The sequence below is a fragment of the Ursus arctos genome, chromosome X (assembly GCF_023065955.2).
Source record: "Ursus arctos isolate Adak ecotype North America chromosome X, UrsArc2.0, whole genome shotgun sequence".
Classification (NCBI taxonomy): domain Eukaryota; kingdom Metazoa; phylum Chordata; class Mammalia; order Carnivora; family Ursidae; genus Ursus; species Ursus arctos.
Window position 1 is genome coordinate 87,207,112 of NC_079873.1, and position 27,517 is coordinate 87,234,628.

At 37.1% G+C, this 27,517-nt stretch overlaps 1 protein-coding gene across 1 annotated transcript in view; it reads left to right on the forward strand.

Annotated features, from left to right (window-relative positions):
* The window catches only part of ALG13 (ALG13 UDP-N-acetylglucosaminyltransferase subunit), a 63,893-nt gene that overhangs the window by 20,125 nt on the left and 16,251 nt on the right, over positions 1–27,517 (forward strand). Inside the window, 25 exon segments of the mRNA XM_026478847.4 lie at positions 637–662; positions 665–732; positions 734–790; positions 792–824; positions 827–1,009; positions 1,567–1,650; positions 3,732–3,782; positions 4,523–4,569; positions 5,958–6,030; positions 10,598–10,679; positions 10,872–11,034; positions 12,511–12,586; positions 13,606–13,714; positions 15,065–15,129; positions 15,606–15,706; positions 16,748–16,875; positions 17,630–17,876; positions 18,268–18,381; positions 18,574–18,730; positions 19,063–19,183; positions 21,350–21,382; positions 21,487–21,542; positions 21,867–21,947; positions 25,015–25,086; positions 26,298–26,463. Of these exon segments, the coding sequence (XP_026334632.1) occupies positions 637–662; positions 665–732; positions 734–790; positions 792–824; positions 827–1,009; positions 1,567–1,650; positions 3,732–3,782; positions 4,523–4,569; positions 5,958–6,030; positions 10,598–10,679; positions 10,872–11,034; positions 12,511–12,586; positions 13,606–13,714; positions 15,065–15,129; positions 15,606–15,706; positions 16,748–16,875; positions 17,630–17,876; positions 18,268–18,381; positions 18,574–18,730; positions 19,063–19,183; positions 21,350–21,382; positions 21,487–21,542; positions 21,867–21,947; positions 25,015–25,086; positions 26,298–26,463 (2,393 nt within the window).

Sequence of the window (27,517 nt, forward strand, 5' to 3'; positions counted from 1 at the left end):
TAATTTGGGGATATTAGTCAAGAATTTGTATCTGTTTCCTAGTATAGTTAATGGATTTAGTTTCTGTGATCCCAGCAGTGGGTTATTATTATCTAGGAGAACCAAATGAAATTACTTAAACCCCATACCTGAAATACCCAGAAAACTGCTTTCGCCCTTTATTTTGCTTGAACTGTGATCTTTGCCCCTGTAGATCAAGGGCGCCCCGGCCCCTGACTTTCTTAGTTTTTGAAGATATTAATACAGAAGTTTACTAGTTAATTAGGTTTATAATTTTTTCCTCTCATCTCCATGAAATTATGAGGGGAGCAGGGAACTTGGGCGCAGAGACTGTAGTTGAAAATTTAGGCAAAAATCTTCAGGCGATATAATGTGGCCAGGCTGCATCATATACACCTGAGTCTTGTTGCGGTCCCATCACAGCCTTGTGCGGCAGTTGCCCTGAGTTAAGCTGCAAACTCGACTTCCTTTTGGTCCCAGTGCTCAGCTGCTTGTGCATATTTCTCTCAACCTTGGGCTGATTGCGTTAATCCCATCCTTCCCCAACAAGGTAGCTCCCCAAGTGCCTTCTCCCATGTCTTCTCAAGTCCAGTTCTCTATTCCTAGGAGCATCGGCTCTTCCTCTTCTTTTCACAGGGTCCGGACTTGTCCCGAGCAAGCCAGCCCTTTGCTTCTGCTCCTGAGAAGTGCCAAGATTCTGCAGCGCTGACTCCAACTGCCTTCTCATCCCTAAGACTTTGGGCTGCTTTCCGGATACCTGCATAAGCAAGCCCTTGTCACTGCTACCCATTCCTACCTGCACCCTGCTTTTTCCTTCTTGCCACATTTGTGTTCCTTTCTCCCCCTCCCCACCTCCACCCCTGGCAAAATGCATAAAGGATGGAAAAAGTACTGCGGCCAGAAGTCTCTGAATGAGGCATCAATGGATGAATATTTAGGCAGCTTAGGGCTGTTTCGAAAGCTGACTGCCAAGGATGCCTCTTGCCTCTTTCGGGCTATTTCGGAGCAGGTAAAAGGAAAACAAATATATCTTCCCTATACTGAGTTTTCAGGGTTTGACACATGGCATAGTACTGGAGCTAGAAGACCTGTAGCCCGCCAAAAAAAAAAAATCCTTTTCTCTTTCCTAGTAAAGACATCCAGGCCTGTCTGCCACTTACTAGCTTGGTGAATGCCTTTGCTGATGAGTCCAAATATATTGCTGTGCCTTTGCTGTCTTTTCTGTTTTCTAAATGCCAGTGTGGAATGTAAGATAAGAGTGGAATTAGAGAAAACTGAAATGAATTTTGATCCTTTATTATAAGCAGACCCTACTTCTCTAAATTTTGTGCCTAAGGAAAAATTTATAGGTTGTTCCCATAAGGAGTAGAAAAAGGGTAGGGGTGGGAAGACAGAACCCTCTCTCCCAACTCCACTAAAGATGGCAAAAAGATTTTAGTAAGGTAACTTAATTTCCCAGTTTCCTACATATGTTTTGAATAAGGGGGACTTAGTGCCCAATTCATCATTTTAATTTAAAAGCTATTTCAGATGACTCTTGACAGCTGGTCTTTCTCTTCTTTTTAGTTGTTTTGCAGCCAGGTCCATCATTTGGAAATCAGGAAGGCTTGTGTCTCATATATGAGAGAAAATCAACAAACTTTTGAGTCTGTAAGTAGAATACATAACGCAAGGTAGAGATGTCAATAGAGTGTGTAGCAAATGGGAAATGAATTTTGAGCCATCTACATAATGAAAATTATGTTATGCAATCTCCTCTCAGTAGTGACTACTTAATTTTCAGCTGCCTTCCCCCTAGCTTCTGGACCACTTCCAGAATTAGATTGTTTTGTACTCTAATTGAAAGTTAAGAAGAAACAGTTCATCTGTATCCTTCCCACTACTTTCTACTCCCCGCATACCCCCCATAATCTCCCAAGTCCTAAAAAGTTATGTTTTGACTACTGTTCTGTATTATCCATACCACTGTTTTCTTGAACAAGTAATCATAGTTTACAGAAAGTTGGCTATGTTAATTATTTTTAAATGCATACTTCCAAGTATGTATAAACGGGAAACCCCTCTGTACTCTTAATTCTGAGCAATGATCTACCCAATGATCTTCAGCCAATATGAAGAATCTTATAAAATCTAATTGTAAGGAAACAAATTAGGTTTTAAACACTTATCTTTTCATGTGACAAACTGGTAATTAGTGCTCTGCCACTAATGATTGGCTTTAAAACAACTTCTAGAAGACATCTTTGAATACTTTGAAATATTTGAATTCTTGTTAACAGAATGAGGTTTTACCAAGGTCTGATTTGTAGTGTGCCCTTTTGTGTGGCTTTCAAAAAAAACATTCTTAGCCCTTCCAGTACTATTTGTTTTCTTCTGACTGTATATTATGGGTATTTGCCTGCTGTTCGAGGTTTACTCTTAATTTTCTCAACAGGTTTCAGTGAATTTTAAAACCTTGTGAAGGCTTCTTGACTTTAAAGCTTATTACCTAGGAGTTAATTACAGTCTTTACTACATCTGGGGAAAGGATAATTCATGAAATTACTTCAAATGCAAGACCATGGTGTAAAACAGTGCATCTCAAGTATTTTTGTGCATACAAATCACCTGAGGATCTTGTTAAAGTGCAGATTCTGATTGGGTAGGTCTGAGCTGGGGCCCGAGATTTCTGCATTTTAACAAAACTCCCAAGTGATGCCTGCTCTTGTTCATGATACAGTAATAGTAACCACATTTTGAGTAAGAAAGATTTGTGCAAAATTTTAAAACTTACATGGATAAATCTCAAGATAATTATGCGAAAGAAGGTAGACCCTCCCCCAAAGTACATACTGTATGATTTCCTTTATATAAAACTCTAGAAAATGCAAGCCAGTCTCTAGTGATAGAAGGCAGATCAGCAGTTGCATGGGGGTCAGTGGAGTTATAGAGGGACACAAGGAAACTACAGGGGTGATGGATCTATTCATTATCACAGTTGTCCTGATGGTTTCTTGGGTGCATACATATGTCAAAACGTATTTGATTGTGCCATTTAAATATGAGCAGTTTGTTGTATGTCAATTATACCTCAAGCTGTTTAAAAAGGAATTGAGAAAATTTAAAAAACTTTAAGTCTAGTGATATATGTACATGGAGCTAGACATATATTCTGTTCCCCGAGTTTAATTTTATTTTTGTTGAGGTATATTTTACACACAATAAAATTCACCATTTTGAGTTTAGCACTTTCAGTTTTGGCAGTGATATAGTCTTGCAACTGCCACTGCAATCAAGATACAGAACATTTCTGTTACCCCAAGAAGTTCCCTTGTGCCCTGGGCTTTATCTGAAACTAATAAAATTCCCTTTAAAGTTCCTCAGTTTAACTTTGCAAATGCATGTCTCCTATCATATTTAAAATCCTTGTAATTATTGGGCTTGCATGATTTATGAAAATTGTCAAGTTAAATTGGCATTTCAACAGAAACTCAAAGGTGTTACATTTGATGAAATGCACTGGTATGTGGATAAGCCAGGACCATTTCCTAAGATAGTTTTATAGTCTAGCTTTTCTCCACTTTTAAATTTTATGTATGTGCAAATCTTCTTGAGGTGCTGTGCAAAATAGTAATTTAATCCCATAATTATTGAGCTGAACAAAAACCCATTGGAGGATAATATTGCAGCATATAATCAGATTTTAGTAATGCTATGTATTTGGTTAAGTCAAGTTTGTTTTATTTTTGAAGTATGTGGAGGGATCTTTTGAGAAATACCTGGAACGGTTGGGAGATCCCAAGGTAAGATCAAATACGGGGTTTAATCTTTTCAGAGTATTTGGAATAGTAAACCTAAATATTCATTCAGCTGTGTCGCTTTAGCTAGACGCAACCTATTTTCTTAAGTAGCCAGCTGTGTTGAATCAAATAGTTCTTGCAAAAGTTTAGAGGCTGGCAATTGACCTATTGTTTTGTGTTGAATGTTGAGAATTATGTGTCAATGATTTTATCATCCGTAGACTGTTTGCAATGCAAACAGGACAAGCCTAAGCCTTTTGACTTTAATGGGGGAGGAGGGATAGTAATGAATGTTACTAGGAGGTCATTATTTTTTTATTCAAAAATTCCCCTGATTTGTAGTTATCCTTTTATGTAGAAGTAAGCTCCATAAACGCATATTTAATTAAAAATAATTTATATGATTAATTCCATAGTTCTGGACTTAGTATTTACTAAGTACCCTGCTAATTTCATATTTTTAACATTAATTCCATTTTTATTGTGCCTTTTAAATCCCTCATGTTAACTGTCCTTGTTATTTAATAGCTAACTGAGAAGGTCTTTAGAACTATTTTTTCCAAATAAGTTTATGTTAATGAGTAACACAGTAGCCCAAACCTCAAAGCAAGTTATAGTGTGTTCTACAAATTCTTCATCTAAAACAGTGCTAAGCATCTAAACTAACAGTGTTGAACTTGCAGAAACTTTTACATCCTAGCTACAGAATGTTTTTAAAAAGTGTATGTACTATTTATGTTTAGGAAAGTGCTGGCCAGCTGGAAATAAGAGCTCTTTCTCTAATTTATAAGTAAGTTAAATCTTTTTTTTAAAGACTGAGTGTGTATGTGTGATTGTGTGTAAAGTTTCTATTCACGTCTCTTTGGGATTTGGGAAATTTGGATTTAATGTAATGATATGTAGAAAGAAGAGGTCTAAGCACAATTAATTGGTGTTAATTTTTAGGTGGAGAGCCTCTAGCATTTGTGTCCATTTGAATGAAATAAAGGACTTTTAAGAACTGCTGGTGTTCCTGTAGGAAATTAGAATGTGTTTCTTGGAATTCTTGTGTATTTAACTTTGTGCCTCTGCATGTGTCTTCACTGGGGCAATATAGCTTCTAAGAGGGTAGAAACTGGTTCTTCAGGACAAAAAGATATTAGATACTATAGTGGTTTGTGGTCCTTCAAAGGGTTATAGTACCTAAACAGATACACAGTATATCTGTGGTCTTAAAATTTTGGAGGGAAATTATGAAAAGTGAAAAGGCTCTTTAAGGAGATCATAATGGAACATTTTGAGAAACATTGCTCTATGACTTTGGTCTTTAAAACAGCAAAAGTGGCATTTCTGGAAGCTGTGCAGTTTTGAAAAATAGTTACATAATGTAGGTTAGAGGCTAGTGGGAATCATGTTCATTTGAGGAAATTGATTCTATAGGTAAGACTCACAATTTGTAGCATGGTGAGATGGCATATATGGTAGAGTCCAAACCCTCTCGTTATGGTACTCATTCAAATTAGTGTTTTGCAGCCTGCTCATTTCTCACTAAATCCATCAGAAGTTGTATAGAAGAGGGACTGGGCAGGTTGTTGCTTTTAAGTCAAGGGCCAGCTTTTAAATTGGCCTTCTTTCTGTTTATGGCCCTTGAGCTAAGAATTTTTAAAGTTTTTAAATGGTTAAATCAAAAAGTAGAATAATGTTTCATGGCATGTGAAAATTATATGAAATTCAAATTTCAGTGTCCATAAGTAAAGTTTTACAGTCATGTGTACTTGTTTATCATGGTTTGTGGCTGCTTTCATGCTACAAAGTCAAAGTTGAGTAAACCATATGGCCTGCAAAAGCTGAAATGCTTATTATCTGGTCTTTTTGCCAAGTAAAATTTGCTCGCCCATGCTTTAAATAACTGGGGAGCCCCAGCACTCAGAAACGTGCATACAGTTGGTAGTCTATCTTCTTTACTCCTTTCCCTGAGTTAAAGTACCTTTTAAAAATCTGTAGAACTTCAGGGGCAGTTAGTGGTCTACTTTGAATTAACATTATTTAGCCTCTTAAATATTTGGATTATTTTGTATGAATAAGGTGGACAGTTTAAAAGCCCAAATACTTGTTCTTATAACTATCTCTTGCATATTCTTGCATATATCTCTTGTAAATTATCTCTTTTCAACCACCTTTTGTTTTCTACCTATGTAGTCGGGATTTCATTCTTTATCGCTATCCCGGAAAGCCTCCAACTTATGTCACAGATAATGGCTATGAAGACAAGGTAAGAAGATGAATGAATATTTACTAAAATAAAAGAAATTGAATGATGCCACTGGCTTACCAAGATAGTAAGAAATCATCCTTTGTTACCAAATTAATGGGAAAAAAGCATAGTGTAAATGCCAAGCTTCTCTGCCACCAGCCTTTTCCTCCCCATTCAGTTATCCTCAGTGTTGTTAGCCACCCTTCTGAACAGACCTGATCTTACCACTCCTGTAGTAGGTTAAAAAAAAAAAACAACAACCCAAAACCTTAATTGGCTCCTTGTTGACTTAGAAGATAAGGTTCAAACTCGGAAGTTAGTCCCCTAAAGAGTCCCAAACCTTCTTTTCATCTTCATTGTCCTACAAATTTAGTATACCATGATTCCAGATAGTCTGAGTTTTATACTTTTTTTCTTTTCCTTTGTATCTCAAATGTTAATTCCTTTGAAACTTTCCCAACTCCCCGGGAGTTATTTCCTCTTGTGTTCCTCTAGCATCACCCAAGTAATTATAGTAGTTATCACATTGTATTTGTTTTCATGTCTATTTCTCATTATTCTGAAAGTTTCCTGAGGGCAGGACAGTGTGCTATTACTGCCTAGTAAGGTACTTGGAAAATAGTAGGAGGTTGTTTTGTTGGTTGAGAACTCTCGGCAGTTAAACAGATTGTTCTTCAGCATATAATTTTTCTTCCACAAAGTTTTTAAGAAAAGCCTTTTATCCCGATTATTTGATTAGTGAGTATAGACTATACAGTAATTGCATTTGCAAGTCTTGTTTCACACCATGGACCATAATTCAGGCAACATTTTGATGATTGTAAGACAAGACTAGACACTGGGAGAACTGTTAGGATGTTCAAGTAATCTAGACAGAAGACCTGAACCAGGCAAGTAAGTGGCTTTAGGAATAGAGTAGAATGCAAGAGATAACTCAGAAAATAGGTATAAGTTGGGGCACCTTGTTTTATCAGTGGTACTGCCATCTAATTTGTTCAGCAGCATTAACCCCTGTAGTGTACCAGGACTTCACTGGGCTTTGGGGACACCAAAATGAATACAACGTAATACTTGTTCTCCAAGGACTTAACAGACTATGAAGATAGACATGCAAATAGTTAATTTTATAATGAAGTGATCAGTTTTATAATAGAAGTATGTATAAAGAGCATAGAAGAAAAGGTCCTTCGCTGTGCTTGAGGGAGTTTAGAAAGTTTCATGGTGGTAGTGGTATTTAAGTGGAATATCAAACAAATGAGTCCAATAAGTATGAAGTGCAGTCTGTTCAGAGGACTTCTGCAAAGACATGGAAGCAGCAGATGCCTTGGGACTCAAGTAGTTGGGTGGGGGAGAGGCCAGTTCTGTAAAGATAGATTAGAGTTTCATAATGGGGGGGCCATGCCAAGAATTTGGCTTTTCAGAATAGTTGTAGCTTTTTTCCCAATATTTTAAAGATTTTCAGAAATACAGAGAAGCTAAAAGAATTTTATAGTGAACATTCTAATTCCCACCACTTTAGTATTCTTATTTTATCAACTATCCATTCATCAATCCATGTTAATTTTTGGTTTATTTTATTTTATTATATTTTTTTAAAGATTTTATTTATTTATTCGACAGAGAGAGAGACAGCCAGCGAGAGAGGGAACACAAGCAGGGGGAGTGGGAGAGGAAGAAGCAGGCTCATAGCGGAAGAGCCTGATGTGGGGCTCGATCCCATAACGCTGGGATCACGCCCTGAGCCCAAGGCAGACGCTTAACCGCTGTGCCACCCAGGCGCCCCAATTTTTGGTGTATTTTAAAGTAAATTTCAGGTGTTCGGTACAATTGCTCCTAAACACTCATTCACAGGTTTTTTTTAAAAGATTTTATTTATTTATTCGACAGAGATAGAGACAGCCAGCGAGAGAGGGAACACAAGCAGGGGGAGTGGGAGAGGAAGAAGCAGGCTCATAGCGGAGGAGCCTGATGTGGGGCTCGATCCCATAACGCCGGGATCACACCCTGAGCCGAAGGCAGACGCTTAACCGCTGTGCCACCCAGGCGCCCCACATTCACAGTTTTTAAGCAAGGGTGTGACATAATCAGAATTCTTTGAGGAAGGAGGAGTGGTAGTTTTTGTATTTTAGCAATTATATGCAGCGTTGCTGGAGAGGAGATTTAGACATTAAGATTTTTACCAGTACTCTAAACCTGCAATTCAGTTTTTTTCCCCAACATTTTGTTCTGTGAAAATTTTCATTTAGAGAAAAATTAAGACTTGTATTAGTGAACATTCATAATCCCTATCACCTAGTTCCTGCAATTATTCAACTCTATTTTTAAATGAGTCCTATTTATTTTAGAGAGATATTATTGAGCTGATTAAGGGGTCAATAAGGTCATCCACTGGTAACCATAAGAATACAAAATGTGTAAGACCTTTTGAGTGTGTGCAACCGTGAGAATATCATGTATAACTCTAATCTGTACATGCACCAAAGCGAATACTTACCCACAGTTGGGCATTTGTGTGCACTGGATAGTGTATGTATGACTTGCAAATATTTTAAAGTATGTTTGTTCATCTTGAAATTTAAGTATGAAAAAGCCAGTTGGCAGCAGGGTACTTGTGTGACACCTTGCTTTGTCTAAAACTTAGTTGCTATATCTCAGTTCAGGCTTCTAAGGATTTATATTTGAATTACTTGAGTTTTCAAAAATGACTTTATTAAAAGCAATAAATATTATTGACTTAACTTTGCATTTTACATAGTTATTCAGTACCAAAGTGAATGCCATTGGAAGGTAGCCATCCATCTTCACTTAGCCTTTTTACCTAAAAAGAATAGATGGACTTCTATTAAAAACAAAACTTAAATCTGCAAGGTAGAATAAAAAGCCCTCATTCATGCTTTTCAATCTCCTGTGCTTCAGAGTAACAACTATTAAGTTTGAGTGTGTATCCTGTATCATTCTCTTTGCATTTATTTATTTTTTAAATGTAGATGGGCTCATACTAAATCTATTGTAACTTGTTCTTTTCACCTGTCCTCATCAGTAATACAGATCTACCTCATTTTTTTACTAGTTTAATGCCATGACATCCCACCTACCTACCCACAAGTATGTATTAGAGAACTATTATTTTATGTCGGAATACCACCAAGAACATAAAAGACATCATGTCTGTTTTGCCTCTTACAATCAAAATGGAACTTCTTACCACATGAATAAATTACACCATTATCTCTAGGGTTTTTTTTCCTGCTTATTCAGTTCTGGTTAGCTGGATTCCTTTACTCCTTAACAACTGCCTCCAGTTATTAACCTTTCTTAGTTGGAGTTTCAGGTTTTTCTAGTCCAAGGTACAAAGGGCTTCTCTGCTCAAAATCTGTTCACTGTTTCTTTTGGATTAATAAACTCTTAAAGGCAAATACCCCTTGGGGCGTGTGAAACTTCCTAACTTAAACTTTACTGTGAGTTACTTTAGCTTGACGCTTTCCCTCAGTACTCTGAAATGAATTAAACTGATGGAGTTGGAATTGTGGTTTCAAAAAAAAAAGGCTTGGGAAGAATAACGAACCTGAGATAGAGAACTTTATTATTGGAAGGAGTTAGCCCAGAGTAGGCAGGAAGTCAGCAAACAGGGTGCTTATAGTTTCCTGCCGAAGAAGCTTGGTGGCAGTATCCTCCCATAGAACACAGAGAATCATCTTTGGTACCTTAGGTTCCTGGTACCAGAGGTGGCTTCAAAATAAAATAATTGCTAGGTATTAATCCTTTACACAAGACAGGTTTTTGAACAAAAATTTTAAAAGGTTTTGTTGCTGTTATTGAAACACATTTCGTTATATAGAGCCCACAAGCATTTTTACTAAAATACTTTGGTTAGTAAGCAATGCTTTTAATTGTTGTTTGGGAAAAATAGAGATTAAAGATCAAAGAAATTAACTCATTTTGTAGCCATCTCAGTGCCTTAATTCATTAAGGAAGTCTCTTTAGCAATATTGTTCCTATATGGTGTATTCATATGTTGCTACTTGGTATAAGGGATAACATTTTGAGTAAACTAAGTCTGTCCCCCTATAGTCTGAGTTTAGAGTATTTGGGTATTTGTCCTAATTTCTCCAGTCATTTTTCAAAGTTAAGTTGGGTCTTTTGACTTCTGTTAGGATTTCTGTTAGATTTACTGAGTCAATTTGTAAAAGTTCCCATCTCTTTGCAAATTTGTAGATCAGTACTTGTTTGGTATATTAATGGGAATGTGATTTAGGCTCACAGTGTAGCTTTAGTAGTCATTTTAATCTTGGCATTTAAAAGTCACTTTCAAGAAAATCCCTTTTTCTAGCTTGCATTTATCTGTATTCAAATTTTTAAAAATCACTTTGCCTCAGCTTTATTGAGATATAATTGACACATGTTAAGTGAAATGAATCAAAGACAAGTACTGTATGATATCACTTAATCTGTGGAATCTAAAAAAAATCATGTTTTTAAAAACAAATTAGTTATCAGTTTCTGGTTAGCCATTTAATTTCAAGTATTTCATGGTTGTTTAGTGTAACATTCACTTAATTGTTCTGTGTGTTTTTCTTTTCTTCAGATTCTACTCTGCTATTCAAGTAATGGCCATTATGATTCAGTATACTCAAAACAATTTCAGTCAAGTGCAGCTGTTTGTCAGGGTATGTGAAGGCTTTATATTTGTATTTCAGATGATTTTTTTTGCCCATCTTTGAATTGAGGGACCCACCATAAACAGCACTTTTAAGACTGTTGGTACCTATTGAAATTGTATACTGATTTATGGCTATTTTCACATTGTTATAAGGAGATCTTACTTTGACAATTGGAGTTTTGGCTATTTCTTCCTTTAGCTGTATTGTATGAAATTCTCTATAAAGATGTGTTTGTTGTGGATGAAGAAGAGTTGAAGACTGCAGTTGAATTATTTCGAAGTGGTTCCAAAAAGAACAGAAACAATGCTCTGACTGGCAGTGAAGATGTCCATATTGACTACAAGAGTTCAACTCAGGATAGGTAATTCAGGGAAGGGGGATGTCAACTACATGATCATGTTTCACATTTTTGTGTATCATTTGAAAGTGGAAGGGGCTTGACAAGCTTATGACTTACACTACACGCATGTATGTATATGGATATACATTTTTTAACGGGGGAAGAAAAATTTTACCAAGAAGATATGTTGTATTTTGAGATGTTCAGTCTTTGGAGGTTTGATTCAAGTCAGAGTCAGTTTTTTTTATTGCCGGAAGTGACTTTAGAACTACCTAACTCCATGATTCTCAAACTTCAGTTGTATAGAAAGATATACTTTACAGTGCTTGTTAGAAAGGCCGATTCTTGGGCCTACTTTCACAAAATTTGAGGTCATAGTGGGGCTAGGAATCTGCTTCTTTTAACAAGTACACCCTACGTGTTCTGATGTAGGTAGGCTGTGGACCATACTTTGAGAAAAAACTGATTCTAAACCAGCACCATCATTTTGTTAGTTGGTAACTGAGGTTCACAGTGGCTACTTGAGATAATAAATAAAGTAGGTGTTGTCTTGTATTTCTTCTTGATTCCTAATTCTGTCTAGGAAATTTCAGATAGGCTTGGTGCCAGTGAGGTGTCACCTTGTCTTTTTGTTTTGCTTGCAATTTTATTTCTTGGATATTTGTTGCTTGCAATTTTTTGATAGAGGAGGGGTTTTTAAAACTTACTTGGGAAAGCAAGGGTAGAAATTGCTTCATTCTTCACTGATGACTTGTCCTGAGGACGTCAGGCTTTATGGAAACTATAGTAGTAATAAGGCAAGATGTATTAGTTACTTATTGCTGCATAGACCATATTACCACAGGTTTTGCAACTTAACACACTTGTCTCACAATTATATAGGTTGTGAATCTGGGCACAGTTTAGCTGGGTCTTCTGCTTACTGCAGTGAGGTTGTTGGCCAAGATTGAGTTCTTATTTCGAGTTTTGACTGAGGAAGGATCCACTTTTCCACTCACATAGTTCTTGGCAGCATTTAGTTCCCTGCAGCTGTAGGACTGAGAAATTTTTTTTTTCTGGTTGTCAGCCAGAAGTAACCCTTAGCTCCTTGCCACGTGGGCTTGGTGAACATAATTGCTTGCTTCCTTATAGTCAGCAAGAGAGGCCAGCAATACAGGCACTACATTCTTACGCACTGTAATAACATATATCCTATCTATTGGTTAGAAGCAAACTTAAGGAGATAGGGGAATCATACGTGGATGTGTACACCAGGAGGCGAGGATCATAGGGACTATCTTAAGAGATGGAAGTATGAAATATAGGAGATAATCTGCTAAGTATATTGTAGCACATACTTATAAAAAGGAAGCATAAATGTAAATGTTGGGGCAAAAAAGTATTTGCCTCATTTTTAGACCTGAGCTCTTTTACCACTAGGTGGTGGTATAGTCATTAGACTTAAAATTTAGCTACTGCATTTATATAAAGCTCTTTGTTCTAAATCTTTTCAATTAGGCCTGAAGAGTTGGGTGCCTGCTGCAATGTTGAAAATATCCCAGAGGGGTACAGTCAAGGAACAGAAGAAGCAAAGGTTTGAAATTTTCTAGGGCAAAGAATTTTCATAATCTTGGCTTACAGCATCATAACTTATAAACAAGTTAAGGTTAGGTGGTCCATTCTAGTTATATGGGGTGAGGGAAGAGTTCAGGTTTGCCTTTGTGGAAGTTTTAATCTGAAAATGTAAAACGAGTGCTTAATGTTGTCTGAATTTTTATTCTTAATGGAATTATATAGATTGTTTCCAGGCAAACTCTGAACACTTGAGAATTTTCAGAAACTGCTGTTTTTCAAGTTAAAGTAATGTTACAAATCCAGTAGATACTTAGTTTGTAATAAGTCTTCTGATGGTAAGGTTTCTTTTTGTCGTTAAAGCATATAACACTTGTCCTATTCTATTCAAAGAAAATAGGTAATAATCCTATTCTATTCAAAGAAAATAGGTAATAATCCAAAAAAACAGGAGAAATTTTACCATCTTTATAGGCCTACAATCAAGCAGACCTTTAGTTTGAGGCTAGCTAAATAGGGCAAATACTATTACAATAATCTCTATGCATGCCCCAAGTGCTGGTAATTTGGGAACAGTAACAGTATTGGATATGGTGAAATTCTAGGAAAGCAGAATAAGGTAATTTCTTTGGAAGTTGTTAACAGATTTTGGCCAAAATGAAATAAAAATTTCATTTTTTCAGGTGATTTTAGGGTACAGAAACACTTGCACCTCTGTGTATATCAGAATGAGATTTATTGAATAGCCTGACTGCATCTTTAATCTGTCTGTTTCATTGATTTATATGAGATATATCCTGAGTTGGCTGCTTTAGACAATATTTCCCTTCTGCCATCTAAAACCTTTTAGATTATTTGCGTTTTGCTTCTTTAATCTCCTGATTCTTAAAATACACAATAAAACTTACGGCACTTATTTCTTTTTTTAATAAGGGGGGCATATGTACATAGTTTAAAAAAGAACTTCTTTAATTATTCTTTATTCATAGAAGGAACACTAAAGCTAAGGATGGTGAATTTGTAGCATTATTTTTGTTTTAGTCTCCAGAAAGTACATCAAAGATGCTCTTCCCCTATAAGGTGCTCAAAGCCCTGGATCCAGAAATCTATCGTAATGTAGAATTTGATGTTTGGTTGGACAGCAGAAAAGGTAATGAAATATCGACAGCATACTTTTGAATCCTGACAGATCCAGGGAAAAAAATTTTGCAAATTGTTTCTGATGAGATGTTCTTAAGGTACTGTTAAAAAAAATAGCCTGGTACTTTTTAAATTACTGGATACATGATTTGCTTTATTTGAGAGAGAACACAAGGCGGGGGGAGGGACAGAGAGAGAAGGAGAAGCAGGCTCCCTGCTGAGCGGGGAAGGGAGCCCTACTCAGGGCTAGATCCCAGGACCCTGGGATCATGACCTGAGCCAAAGGCAGATGCTTAACTGACTGAGTCACCCAGGCACCCCTATATCCTCATTTTAAATCCAAAAGAGGAAACAAATAGGTTTAGAAGTGGGAAGGGATCTTTTAGAATGATGTTTATCCAAGACTTTAAGTTTTGCAAAGACTGTATGGAAATAACCTTTAGATAACTTTAAGAATACCTGAAATTTGTAGCTGTAAATAAGCTTATCGTAAATGTAAAATGTTAAGATTACCCTCACTGATAAATGAATAGGTCAGGTGCCTGCAAACTATAGCCTACAGACCAAATCCAGCCTGGCAGCTGTTTTTGTATGTTCCCGTGAGCTAAGATATAAAGATATCTTTATATCTTTAAATGGTAGGAAAAAAATGTAAAAGAACAGTATATTGTGACACATGAAAATTATATGAAATTCAAATTTACTGTCCATAAATAGTTTTATGGCAGAGTTGAGTAGTTGTGACAGGGTCCGCAAAGCTTAAAATATTTACTGTCTGGCTCTTTACAGAGAAAGTTTGCCAACTTTTGAAATAGGTAATTGTTTATCTCCTTCTAAGAGAAGTTGGTCAAATTAGCCCTTAAAGCTCTGCTTTCAAGGTAGCCTTTAATGTTTCATATTCAACTTCTTGAACCTTGGTGAACTTAGGTATAGTGAACAGTCTAACAATCTAGAATGTGGTTAAGACTCTGTGGAACACAGTAAGTTGTTAAAAATGACAGGTTGCTTTGAAGAAGCTGTGTAGTGTTTTTTTCTTTTTTTTTTCTTTTTTTTAATCGAGTTGTGTTACTTCAAATTGTACTTTACTGGCGTTTGACTAAGATTACAACCTGACAGTTTCCACCTATCTGTATTTTATAGCACAAAACTGTTTTGTTAGGTCTCCTTAAATTGACTATAGAAATGACTTTATCAAGAGTAATATAGAATGACCCTTTAGGAACACCCCCCCCCCCCCGATTTTACCTTACAGTAATAGCATTGTCAAAAACACTGGTAAAAGTAAATTAGAAAATTAAGTGATGTAAAATGGGAAAGGATCCAGTTCGGATGAGCTTGAAACTTCATTTTCTTTTAATAGAACTTCAAAAATCTGATTACATGGAGTATGCTGGGAGACAGTACTATTTGGGAGACAAGTGTCAGGTTAGTTCATCTTTTAAAAAACTCAGTAATTTGTTTTCCCAAGGTTGTGGTTTTAGTCATTAATACAAGTTCAGCAAAGCTCCCAAGGTTGTGGTTTTAGTCATTAAGGTCATCAAAGCTCATTTACAGAATGCTAAAAAAAATTTTAATGTTTGTGTTTAATTTTAATTACAAACTTCCATGAGAACGTGTGTAAGGATCTTTAAAAAAAAAAAAGTTGTAAGGATCTTCCCGCATGTGCCACCTATATGTTAAATCAGACTGGATGGCAGTGTTGATTATCAACCACTTTAATAAGTAGATACTGAACTCCGTCTGGGGAGTAATTGTATTTTTGTTTGGCAGAATACATATCTGCCAGTAGATTCAAGATTGGATGTTTTGGGGGGAAAAGTTGTATTTTTGTTTGGCAAAAGTCGTATCTGCCAGTAGATTCAAGATTGGATGTACTTTTACTGTCTCCTACCTTCTTTTAGGTTCGCTTGGAATCGGGAGGAAGATACTATAATGCTCATATTCAGGAAGTTGGAAATGAGAACAATTCAGTAACAGTCTTCATTGAAGAATTGGCAGAAAGGTAAGAATATTGATAATGTGTTAAATTACTAAAATCTTTGGCTCTTGATGCCTTTTTGTAATATTAAATTGAGAATTACCAGGATGCTAGTAAGAAATCCAGTTACATCTGGTACCAGCTTAAAATGACTTACCTCAAATTGTTAAAAGTACATGCTGAAGTATGAAATTTCAGTACACCTATATATGAAAATTTTTCAAATCCCTAGGCTCTAGCCAACTTACTAGAAATATTAAATACAACAGAATTCTGGTATAAAACTGTTCATACTAACTGGAAAGCTAGTTTGCTAACAGCCTCTGCCTATACCAAGATGAGCTAGTCTAGTCATTCTCAAACTTTCACATGCCCCCAGAATTACCTAGAGAGCTTATTAAGACAGACTGATGAGTTCCATCCCCAGAGTTTCTGATTTTAGTATGTCAGTGGTAGGGCCCAAGAATTTGAACTTCTGACAAGTTTCCAGGTGATACTGCTGCTGTTGGTCCACTTGAAGAATCATTAAACTTGGTTATGCTGCCCTTAACAACCAAAAAAGTCTCAGTAGCTTAAAACAATAAAGTTCATTTCTTGCTCATTTAGCATTTCATAGTGCATTAGCAAAGAGGGGACCCAGGCCAACAAAGGCTTTATCTAGACACAGTCTTCCATGATCACAGGGAAAAAATGAACATGATCAACCATGTGCTGATTCTTAAAGCATCTGCTCATGTTTTATTGGCCAAAGTGGGTTACATAGCTTAGCCTGAAGTCAGTGGGCTGGGAAAAGATAATCCTCTTCCAAGGAAAGGCAACAAATATTAGTAGACTAGTCTCACAGTATTTCCTCTGGAACATGATATGTGCTACAAATAGCTGTGGAATTGTATAAACTAATCTTAGGTTTTCTAACCTAAAAATAAAACCTCAGTAGTGTAACTAGTATCAACAAGCTTAAGTAGAAAACACTTGAAAATGAAGTGGGATGGGTGAGGGTGTGTATATCCAGTGAGAATTAAGTCTGTGTTGCAGTGGCTTTATGGTGGTATCTTTAACTTTAAGGCATGTGGTTCCGCTGGCTAACTTAAAACCAGTTACCCAAGTCACGCCTGTTCCTGCCTGGAATGCTATGCCCAGTCGGAAAGGAAGAGGTTACCAGAAAATTTCCGGGGGCTATGTCCCAGAAATGGGTTTGTATGCTGAAGGTTTTTATTATATCCCCCTTCTTGTACTTACATTATATCATTAAAAATTTAAAAAAGAAGACAACATAGATAAGTCTTGTTCTCAGGTAGAGTTTCTCAACTTAGGCATTACTGACGTTTTGGGATGGATAGTAACTTTTTTGTGGGCAGCTGTCCTGTGCATTCTGTGCTACAACGGTTGATCAGCGTCCTTGGCTTCTATTCACTAGATGCCAGTAGCATCCTTCCCACAGTTGCAACAACCAGAAATGTCTCCAGACATAGCCAAATGTGTCTCAGGGTGGGGAGGGGCAAAATTATCTGTGGTTGAGAACCACTGTTCTAGGGGACTTTGTGTAAACTTAAGCTGGCATGGGTTTTAGACTCTAAAACTTCAAGGGAAGAGATTTCTCAAAGAACCAGGAAAACACCTCACAGAAGCAGCCAGTGACATTAATAGGCATCATTTCTCGGAAAATAAGTAATGTAGGTGACTGAATGACTGAGTATGTTTTAATGATCAGAGCCACCTGTATTAAAGGTAGTGCTGAGATGTCCATTGATATGGAAATACCTGCTGGTTTTGCCCTTCCAAATGGAAGATCTAGTACATCCTTAAAGAATACAGAATTCCCTCCCTGTATTTATTTGGTTTGTTCCCTTTAAAAAAAAAAAGTTCTCGGCATTTGGGGGAGGGGAGGACTGGATCTTTTGCTTTGGTTATGAAGCTTATTTGACTACTTCTTTGTTTGCCTGAAAGCTATGTCAGAGATGGATATGAAACAACGGAAGAAGATGTTCAAAAAAGTTAGAGGAAAAGAGGTTTATATGACTATGGCTTACAGCAGAGGAGACGCCTTCCTCCCGCCCAGACTTCAGCACAATATGCATTATGGGCATGACCCTCCAATGCACTACCCACAGACAGCTGGCAGTATTATGTCTAATGAACATTTTCATCCTCAACATGCATCTCAGAGACAAGGTCGGGGATACGGGATGCCCAGGTAAAGCAAATTGTAGATAATTCCTGGGCAGAATTTACGGGAGAATTTAGAAATATCTCAGCAGTTTAGCTCCCTTTTGTAATGTCTGCATGGAGGATGGAACTGATGTATACTTAAATTTTTGCCAGATGAATTTATTGGGAGATTTGTATTCTCACTGTCTGAGGAAATATGGAATGGTTGAAGACATGCCCAGGCTATCAAGTTGAGTGCCATGTATATGGTTTTGTATCCATTAATGATAGATAGGCCTAATGCCAGTAGTGAGGAGAGCACAGCTCTTTCTATTAGGACATTTTTAGAAAGATGTGTTAATTCTAGTTAAGTATAAAGATTGACGACTCAAGCACTAGTGAATTAGAGTTTTGTTTTCCTTTCCCTTCATTCTTAGGGATTCATCTCGCTTTATAAACAGGCATAACATGGAGGGCCCCAAAGTTGGTTTTTACCCTGGCCCAGGTAAAAGATGTTGCCAGAGCTATGATAACTTCTCCTATAGATCTCGGTAAGTGAATTTTAAGTGTTGAAAGTCAGAAAATGGGTAAGTTTGCCTTCATTGCTGAGCAACAAATATATGGATTATAATTTTTAAAAGTGTCAACACTGAGATGTTTGAACTGTTATTTAGAAATTAGAAGCAAGTTACCACCAAATTTTATCATTTTTCCCCTTTTCTCTGAACTACTTAATACTTAAGTTCCTTTAGACGTAGTCACCGCCAGATGCATTGTATGAATAAGGAGTGCCAGTATAGCTTTGCCCCAGAAAGTGGACAGATGCCCAGGGGCTTGGAAGAAACCATTACTTTTTATGAAGTTGAAGAAGGTGATGAGACTGCTTATCCAACTTTACCTGTAAGTAGGTCAAAGATTTATTCAAAAAGCTGTTTACTTTCTTTTTTAAGTAAAGGCATTGTGGATAGATTTTAGATTTTTGACAAACCACCAAATAAAGCACTTCTGGAAAACATGAATTTTTATCTTAGAGCTTTTAAAGATGGGAGAGGACAACTTTTTTAAAGCTATTTTTAGAGAAAAGGGGTAGAGGTGGACCAGTAATCTTACCTTCCATAGTATGGGCTAATATTTTCTGTTTTCTTGATTTTTCTCACGTTTTTTGATTCTAAAGTACATTTATAGCTTTTTTTCCTGAACTGCATGTAAATGTGTGTGTGTCTTTGGTACAGAATCATGGAGGGCCCTCTACAATGGTTCCAGCTGCTTCGAGATACTGTGTTGCAAGGCGAGGACATAGCTCGGGCAAACAGACTTTGAATTCAGAGGAGGGCAGTGGCCAGAGTGACAGTGGTGAGTCAGTTACAGTTAAATGTTTCTTTAAAAGATGATTCTTGTGGCATTAGCACATCAGGGCTATGAAGTAGATTTAAAGTTTTGGTTTGAGGGGGTCTCACACTTCTGGTAACTCATTTTGAACAAGTTACCAGTTCTTGTCTCAGGGCTTGCTAGGTGTTTGACGATGTTTTGGTTTTTCTCAGAAGGACAGACACATATTGTCTCAACTTACTTTTAGCTCTTTGCATAGTGAGTTTTGATTTGGTGAGATTTTGGTATGGAAAATACATATTCCTTGTTAAGAAGGCACTATTTATGTTATGGTGAGGACCATTTGTAAAACTACTTTGGGCTTTTCTGTGACTAGCTGCTATTTTTATGAGACTGCTATAAAATAATCTCGTTGCTCAAAGAAGTCTCCTTATAACGTTACTGTTCATTATAGCCTATTGATCATCCACTGTACTAAATAGCTGTATTTATAATTTAATATAATACTTAACTGCATCCCTCTATGGAATGTGGTATCCTTGTTTATATATTAGGAAATTGAGGTTCAAAGCGTAAATGACATGGCCAAAGTCATACCCTCGTTTATGTCAGAGATTTAACTTTTTAATAATAGCTTTATTTAGATATAATCCACATATGGTATAATTCACCTGTTTAAAAAGGGTACAATTCAGTGATTTTAATACAGTAACAGAGTTGCATGACCATCACCACAATTTTAGAATATTTTTATCACCCCAAAAAGAAATCCTGTACTCGTTAGCAGCCACTCCCCATACCCTCCTCCCCCAGCCCTAGGCAACCCCAAGTTAGCTTTTTATCTTAATGAATTTGCCTGTTCTGGACATTTCATGTAAGTGGAATCATGCAATATGTGGTCCTTTGTGATTGGCAGACATCAGTTTTGAATTTGGTTTGTCTGACACTAAAGCCTGTAGGTATGTCCTTAACAGTTGCTGTAGTGCCTCTCACCATGGGGTGTACTTATTTTTACCATTTTATTGTAAAATGACGTATGAGTGACAGATAATTCTACTGAAACAATTCTGGAGGAAATGGGTGGATTAAGGAGGTATGAGGTAGTCTCACTGACTTAACGGTCAAGTTCTTTATTGTGATGTTTTTCTTTCTACGTATGTAGAAGAAAATAGGTATTTCTAGGAATTTAATGAGGACAAAACATCTAGCACAAGAATGATCTGTGAAGAATTTGTCCCCATGCATGTGCATGCATGTGCTCAAGGATGTGCATTCTCTGCTCTTTTACTCAGCATGGCCCTTTTGTCTTTTCCCTTTAGCTTGGTGGGTACCTTCAGATGTACTGCTCACCTCTAGTGGCATATTCAAAGTAACCACATCTTTGTTCTTACCTTAAGTCCTGCTGTCTGGAGTGGTTGCATGTATGTGTTTGATAAGTGACATGTTTAAGAATCAAATCCAGTTTTGACCTGTGGAGTTTATTTGGTGGGAAACTGTCCAGTTGATGATTAACTTTTTCTGCATTTCAGTGGTATAGTAGTCTTACAGCAAAATACTTTAGTCCACTGAGCCATCCTCTGAGAACAAACCAATTTTAAAATGTATCATTTACTTAAAACAGGCTGAGAAACAGATGAGGGGTATGATACACTCTTTTAATGTCCACCTAAGTATACTATGGGTTATACTCCAATTACTTTATAGATACCATTTACTACATATCAAGCACCATGCTGTGTTCTTTCCACCCCCTATGATCTCGGTACTGTTATCTCTATTTTATAGTGCAGAAATTGAGGCACAAAGATTAAATAACCTACCTACAGCGATGTAAGTTAAACAGGATTCAAATGTAGGCAGCCCTAACTCCAGAGCCAGTGAACTCAATCACCATACTCTACTGCTTGACTGGAAAAATCAGATACAGCTGGGTTTTCACCTCTGTCTGAACTCTTAAGAACTAAGGGAATTTTCAGAGGAGAAATTTGTCCTGTTTACAGTCAATATCTGGCTTCAGTATCTGTTGACTACTGTGAAAGTTCAAATCACTTGTTTCAAGGACGTATACATTTTAGTTCTGAATATATATCCATAAAACTTGAGAAAAAGCAAGTGCTGGTCATCTGGCTCTGTTGAGCTAAAAAGCCCTGCATAAACACTTCTTCTGTCTTTTTTTTTTTTTTTTTGTAGGGAGATATCATGAAGAATATATTTATCCTTCAGGTCAGTGAGATCTAGATATAATCTGACATTCATCATTGTTTATACAATTTTAAATTATGAAATAATGCTCATTTTTTTTACTTTACTTTGGCTATATTCTCTAGAACCAGACTATGAAACTTCAGGTGTTTATAGCACAACTGAATCTACAGCAAACTTGGTAGGTATTTAATAAAAATGGCAAGAGCTATATCTCCTGTGTACTAGGGCACTGTTCTAAGAGCGATACATATAAGTGTATTTAAATCAGAATAATCCTGTGAGGTAGTTAGGGCTTCATTCCCATTTTGTAGATGAAGAAATTAAGACCCTGAGATTAATCTATTTAATGATACTCCTAATGTGTTGTTTCAAGAGGAAATTCAAACATTGGCAGTAATGATTTTTAAGAGGATTTTATTTATGATTTTTTGGTAAGAATGGGCATAAGTCTCAGTTACTTCATATAACAAAAGTTTGTTTTTTGGTTATGCTTCATATCCAGTGGAAGTCTACAGGAGGGCTCTGCTCAGGGACTCAGGCTGATAGAAGCTCCATTCATGGTTGCCAAGGGAGGAACCAAAAGGTAGTGAATGGTACCCTGGTACTTACAGCTTCCACCTGGAGATGACACCTGTCACTTTCTTTTTCATTAGCCAGAGTATGTTCTACTGAAGTGTCTAACTTCTATGTGTCTGAAAGTGAAAAAGTTGGAAATATTTTAATAGCACTAAGGACCACAACATTCAACTCAAACTCCCTCCCACAGGCAAAATACTTGCTTCCACGTCAAGGGAGGCAATCCAAAAATCTTATTCAGTGTAATTAAACTCAGAGCCCAAGGTTTCTGGGAATTGTGTAGTACTCTGTGCGTTGGGTCCGGATATGGCTCATCTTCATCTGGAGGCCTAAAACCAAAGACACAAAGTTATTTAACCGTTGCATACCCAGTTTATAATGAAAAATGGCAGTAAAAATTCCCATTCAGAAAGGGGGGGGAAATGGGAGAAACGGTTAATGGCCTGTAGCAATTCTGACATGATGGACAGACGTTGTGAGGGCCCCCAACCTAGACATGGGGACTATTCCCTGGAGGGGCTCTCTGATTCATTGTTTTCTGGGGCTCTTGGTTGCTCCAAGGCCCTTCCTTCCTTGGCCATATTTGAAGTAGGCATTGGGGAATAATCCTTCTTGGCAGCTGAGCAGCTTTCTCAGCCTGCTTCTTACTTGGAGAAAATTGGGAGCCCAGGGGTCGTGTTATCTCAGTTGGACGGTTTTAGTTCTGCTCATTGTTTCTTTGGCTGTGTGATTAATTTATTCTGCTTCTTTGTATGATTCCTCTTAGTTTCACGTGCCAATAGCCATACTGACAATTCTTTTTTAATAGATAAACTACTTAGATTTCCTATAATTTGCTTTCTTATCCCTATGTCGCTCTGTATTTGATTGCAAGTACCTTGACCTTATCAGGGATGGAGGAGCCATACTTCTGGAGGCTATTTCCATGAGCCATTTTGTCCAATTGCAAGGAATCAGTGGGTGTTGCATTCTTAGTTGGACTCTTGCTTTGAAATATCTTAATGCAATCAGATTTTAACAATTTGATTTTTGCTTCAAAGCCAAGTTTTTAACTGCTCTTTGTTGTCCAAAGTATTTATCAATTTTATATTTCACAGTTTTAGGTTGAAGCAATTTCATCTTCAGCCCTTTAAGTCCTGTATTCAAGGATTCTCTATTCCCTTTCATTCCTGCCTACAAACTCCTTTTCTATACCCATCTGTCTTAAAAAATGTTGCTAAACTCTGCCAAGAGTAATCAAAACACAAAACTAACATTGTTTTCCAAATCTCCCCTAAAAGACACAAGTTCATTATCTCCTTTTCAAGTTAGGTTTTTGTTACAGTAGCACCCTACTTCTAATTACCAGATTACTGTTTCAGTCAAGCTAAGTTATGCTGCAGTAAGCCCCCCCCAAATCTTAGTGGCTTAACACAGGACAGTTCTTGATCATGTTCTATGTCTAGTGTAGGTTGGTAGCAGGCTTTGGTCATCATAGTCACTCAGGGAACCCAGGCTGATGGACATGTTTGTTTTCACAGTCACTTTGCAGGACCAAAGATAGGATAATTGAACACTGGCTTTGAATATTCCTGCTCATATTGACCAAATAAATCATGTGGCCACATCTAACTTTAGATGAGGCCAAGAAGAAAAACTTACCATGTACCCAGGAGAACTGGAATATTTGTAAGAACTTGAATAACAACCCTCTGTTCTCTAATTATAATTAATCTTAACCTCACATAGCAAATTTTCGTTTTCACTGTTTAGGCAATGCATCTTAGGAATGAAGAAAACTATGATAACGTGATTCTCTTCCCCTTATTTCTCCTTCCCTTTCTTTGCCCCTTCTAGAGGAATAGTTTTTCCTCTCACTGTGCCATTATTATTCTCATATCAAATGCTTCTTATGCCATTTCTTGAAATAGCCACCCCAGTGAAAAAGCAAGTTAAAAATCTTACCATCAAGGATGATAAGAGTAGATATTTAATTTCTTTCTTTTTTAATATTTAATTTCTTTCTGTCCCTTTAATTTCATTTGTCACATGTTCCTTTTTGTTCTGAACTTTATCATACGTCCCAAGTAGCTTTCAGTCTCTTCAGGGTGTGCTCCACTCCCACTTTGCAGTCACCAAATCTATAGCAAGTTTCTAAGTAATTTTTTTTCACAGCATGCTGTGGGGAGAGGACCAGTGCAGGACTTACGTCCAGGCACAGAGCCTCCTAAAAACAAAACAAAACAAAACAAAACAAAAAACCACAAATATTTATTGCTATTTTATTTCTGTGACCAACTCTCAACTAAATCCTTCTGTAAAATTGTTTAGCATTCACATTGGGCCCTCTGAGTCAAAGCCGAAGTTTGGTTTTTGGCAGGTGCTTTGGTTGTAGTTGAAAACTGACTTTAGAAATGTACAATCCATGGTAAGTTGGGCTCACCTTTGTCACAATATGATTCCTCTTGTTTTCTGTGATTACTTCCCTTGATTCCCTCTGTGCTCTTATCATTGTTAAACCAGTTTCTGCTGCTAGGTTTTTTGGTTTTGTTTTTGTTGTCAATGACAGTTTGTCATGTATAACTCTGAGGCTTTTAAAATCATTTTTACTTTACAAAGAAGAAGACCTTGAGCCAGAGGGGAGTGGTGTTCAGATTATACTCCATCCTGCTTAGATAGGATACAGCTGAATAACCAGATATCCACCCTTGTCCCAAGCTACATTTTTAGATGGAATGCTCTTGTTTAGTAAAACTGTTGTTGGTCCTACTGATTTTGAAGCTTTTAAGGCAAGAAAGGCCACTGAAAAAGTGTTTAAATTATAATCCTCCACTACATTTTAGTATCTACATTGGACTAGAATTGGATATGATCAGGTTCTCTGACAATGGGAAATAACACAGTCATCTAAATCTGTCACTGGAGTGACACCTTTTGGAACGCTATTTTAGTATTTGCTTCCAAATCTGAATACTTTCAGGACAGATCACTTTTCACTTAATTTTAGGAGATATTGAAACAAAGCAGATCTTTTATTGATGTGTTTTTGGTGTCTTGATTTACCTTATTTAACTATACTTCTGTGTTCATTAAAGTCTCTTCAGGACAGAAGACCATGTCCTATGTCTCCTCAGGACACAGTTACCTCATACAACTACCCCCAGAAGGTAATCTTAATAGTGTTATCAAGCAATCAGATGGGGGGAAATTACTTTCTTATTGTTCTCCTTGTCCTTCATCATGTTTAAGTATTATATTGTACTTTGTAGTGCCTGGCACAGTGATTGGTAAAATTCATTCAACAAATTGATTATCTACTGTGTTCCAGACACTGTTCTATGCGCTGGCATTTGACTACTCATAGTCCTTCTCTTCTGAACCTCTTATATAACGAGTGAATTAATATAAATTACTGGTCAAGTCTCTGTCATTTACTGAAGTTAAATATAAAGAAAAGGGAGCTAGCGTCAAAAAGGTCGCTGAAACCATGGGTGTGAATAAGATAATTCTGGGCAAAGGTAGAGATTGAGAAGAGCATCCAGAACAGAGCCTGTAGATCCCCAAATTTTAGCAAATGAGTAGAGAAGGAATAGTTAAGGAGAGAGGAAAAGTAGGAGAGTGTGTTACTATGGGAGCCCCAGGAAGAGAATGTTTCAAGGAGTAGTCAAGCGTGAGTTGCTGCCAAGAGGTCAAGCATCATAAGGACTAGCAAGAGTCTATTAGGATTTGTTGCTGTGAAGACCACTGGTGACTTTGAATACAGTTTCTGAGGACCGGAATGGGTAGCAGCCACTCAGCAGTGGGTGGTAAGAAAATGGAGACTGCATTGAGAGCAGCATGTTCAAGAAGTGTCTGTTACTACGTAGTGAACATCTCTCTATGCACAGTGCTGTATTGGTTGGTGCAGCCTCAGAAAAACAAATTACAGTCCCGTGAAGTTTACACACAAAAAAGCAAAACACCTTTTCTGTTAAAAAAAAAAAAAAGCGTGTGTTAGCGTGGGGAAATGTATACACATGTAAAAACAAACCTAGAAATCCCTGGATAATATGTAGGAAATCCAGAGGTTACCTGTTTGGGGAGAGGAGAGGGGAACTAGGCAGATGGAAGATAGGTGTTGGAAGGAAACATTTCATTGTATACAATTTTATACTGATTTTTGAATGTACTACTTTTTCAGAAAAATAAATTTACAGATTAAGATCTTAAATAATTGTGGTCTTTTAAAAGAAATAACCTTGTAGGGTTTACATAAAGATTGATTTCTCAGTGTTTTAGTTATCCAAATACTGTATCTTGAAACTTAGGATCAGATGAGAGACTAACAGTGTTTGAGAAATCACTAAACTTTTCTAAATTTTTCTTCTGCACTTAACAGGTGATGGTAAATTCTGCAGCAATTGCAGCTTCCTGTGCCAATAATGTTCCAGCTCCAGTCTTACCTAACTATGCAGCAGCTAATCAAGCTAGTAGTACCACTTCAGTTTCCTCACAGAATGTTATACAGCCTCTATTTGTATCTCCACCTATACAAGGCAGGCCAGGTAGGTTGCTTACTTTGGGAAGCCTCTTTTCCTGTTCATGAACATGCACATATAACAATTCTAGTGATTAGATAGGATTAATTTAATTTCTAGTATTAAATTTGTTTAACCTACTTAATAAAGTATGTTCTGTATTTGAGGAATCCATGAGATTTGAGGGCCAGTGTTTCAATTTTTTTCTTGCAAATTTGGCTTTGATATGATTTTGTAGCTATTTTGCTACCCTACTGAAAATTTAGAGGACTTTACTAGTGAAACTTCTGAGTTAAGTTTTATTATACAGGAATTTAGAGGTGTTTCACACTTCAGAATTAATTCCTGAAAAGTTTGCTGTAAAATACATTTCTATATAATGAATCATTTTCCCATGAATGTTCTAAGAAAGAGTATAGGCTCGAGAATTTAAGGAATGTAGGTTAGAATTTTGGTTTTACAACTCACTACCTCTGTAATTGTGGACAAGTTATTGAGCCTTTCTTATCTATGAGCTTGGGGGTACTGGTAGTACCAATTTATGAAGTGGTCATGAAATTCCAATGAGTTAATATAATTCAGAATTCCCAGAATTCTGGGAAGGTGGTGGCAACAACAGGATAGCTATTTAATCTGAGTCCTCGAATAAAAATGGAAATAGCAAAACCAAAACCCGTGGACAACGTTTACAATGAAACTAGGTGACAAGGTATCCCCACGAACCCCAAAACTTAAGCAGGTAGGGACAAACCACCAGTCACAAGACCTGCATGCTATCAGGGTCTATGTGGGAGCAAGAAGACGGAAGCCTCGGGGATGTTGTCTGATGGACCTGAGAACAGAAGAACCCCAAAAGAGCTAATAAGAATTCACTGGAAAGTGGGGCGGCCAATTTGGAAGGAGCAGCTAAGACTGGGAAGGGATTTGACCTCGCCAATACTAGGTGAGTGCTTTGGGTACATGGTAAAAGGGACTTGAAGGGCTTAGAGCAATCTGGCCCCTAAGAACCCTTAAAAGTGACCTGCCAGGGCTCCCTGTTAGGATAGTATTCCTCGCTGGGGAGAAACTGCTGGGAGTGAAA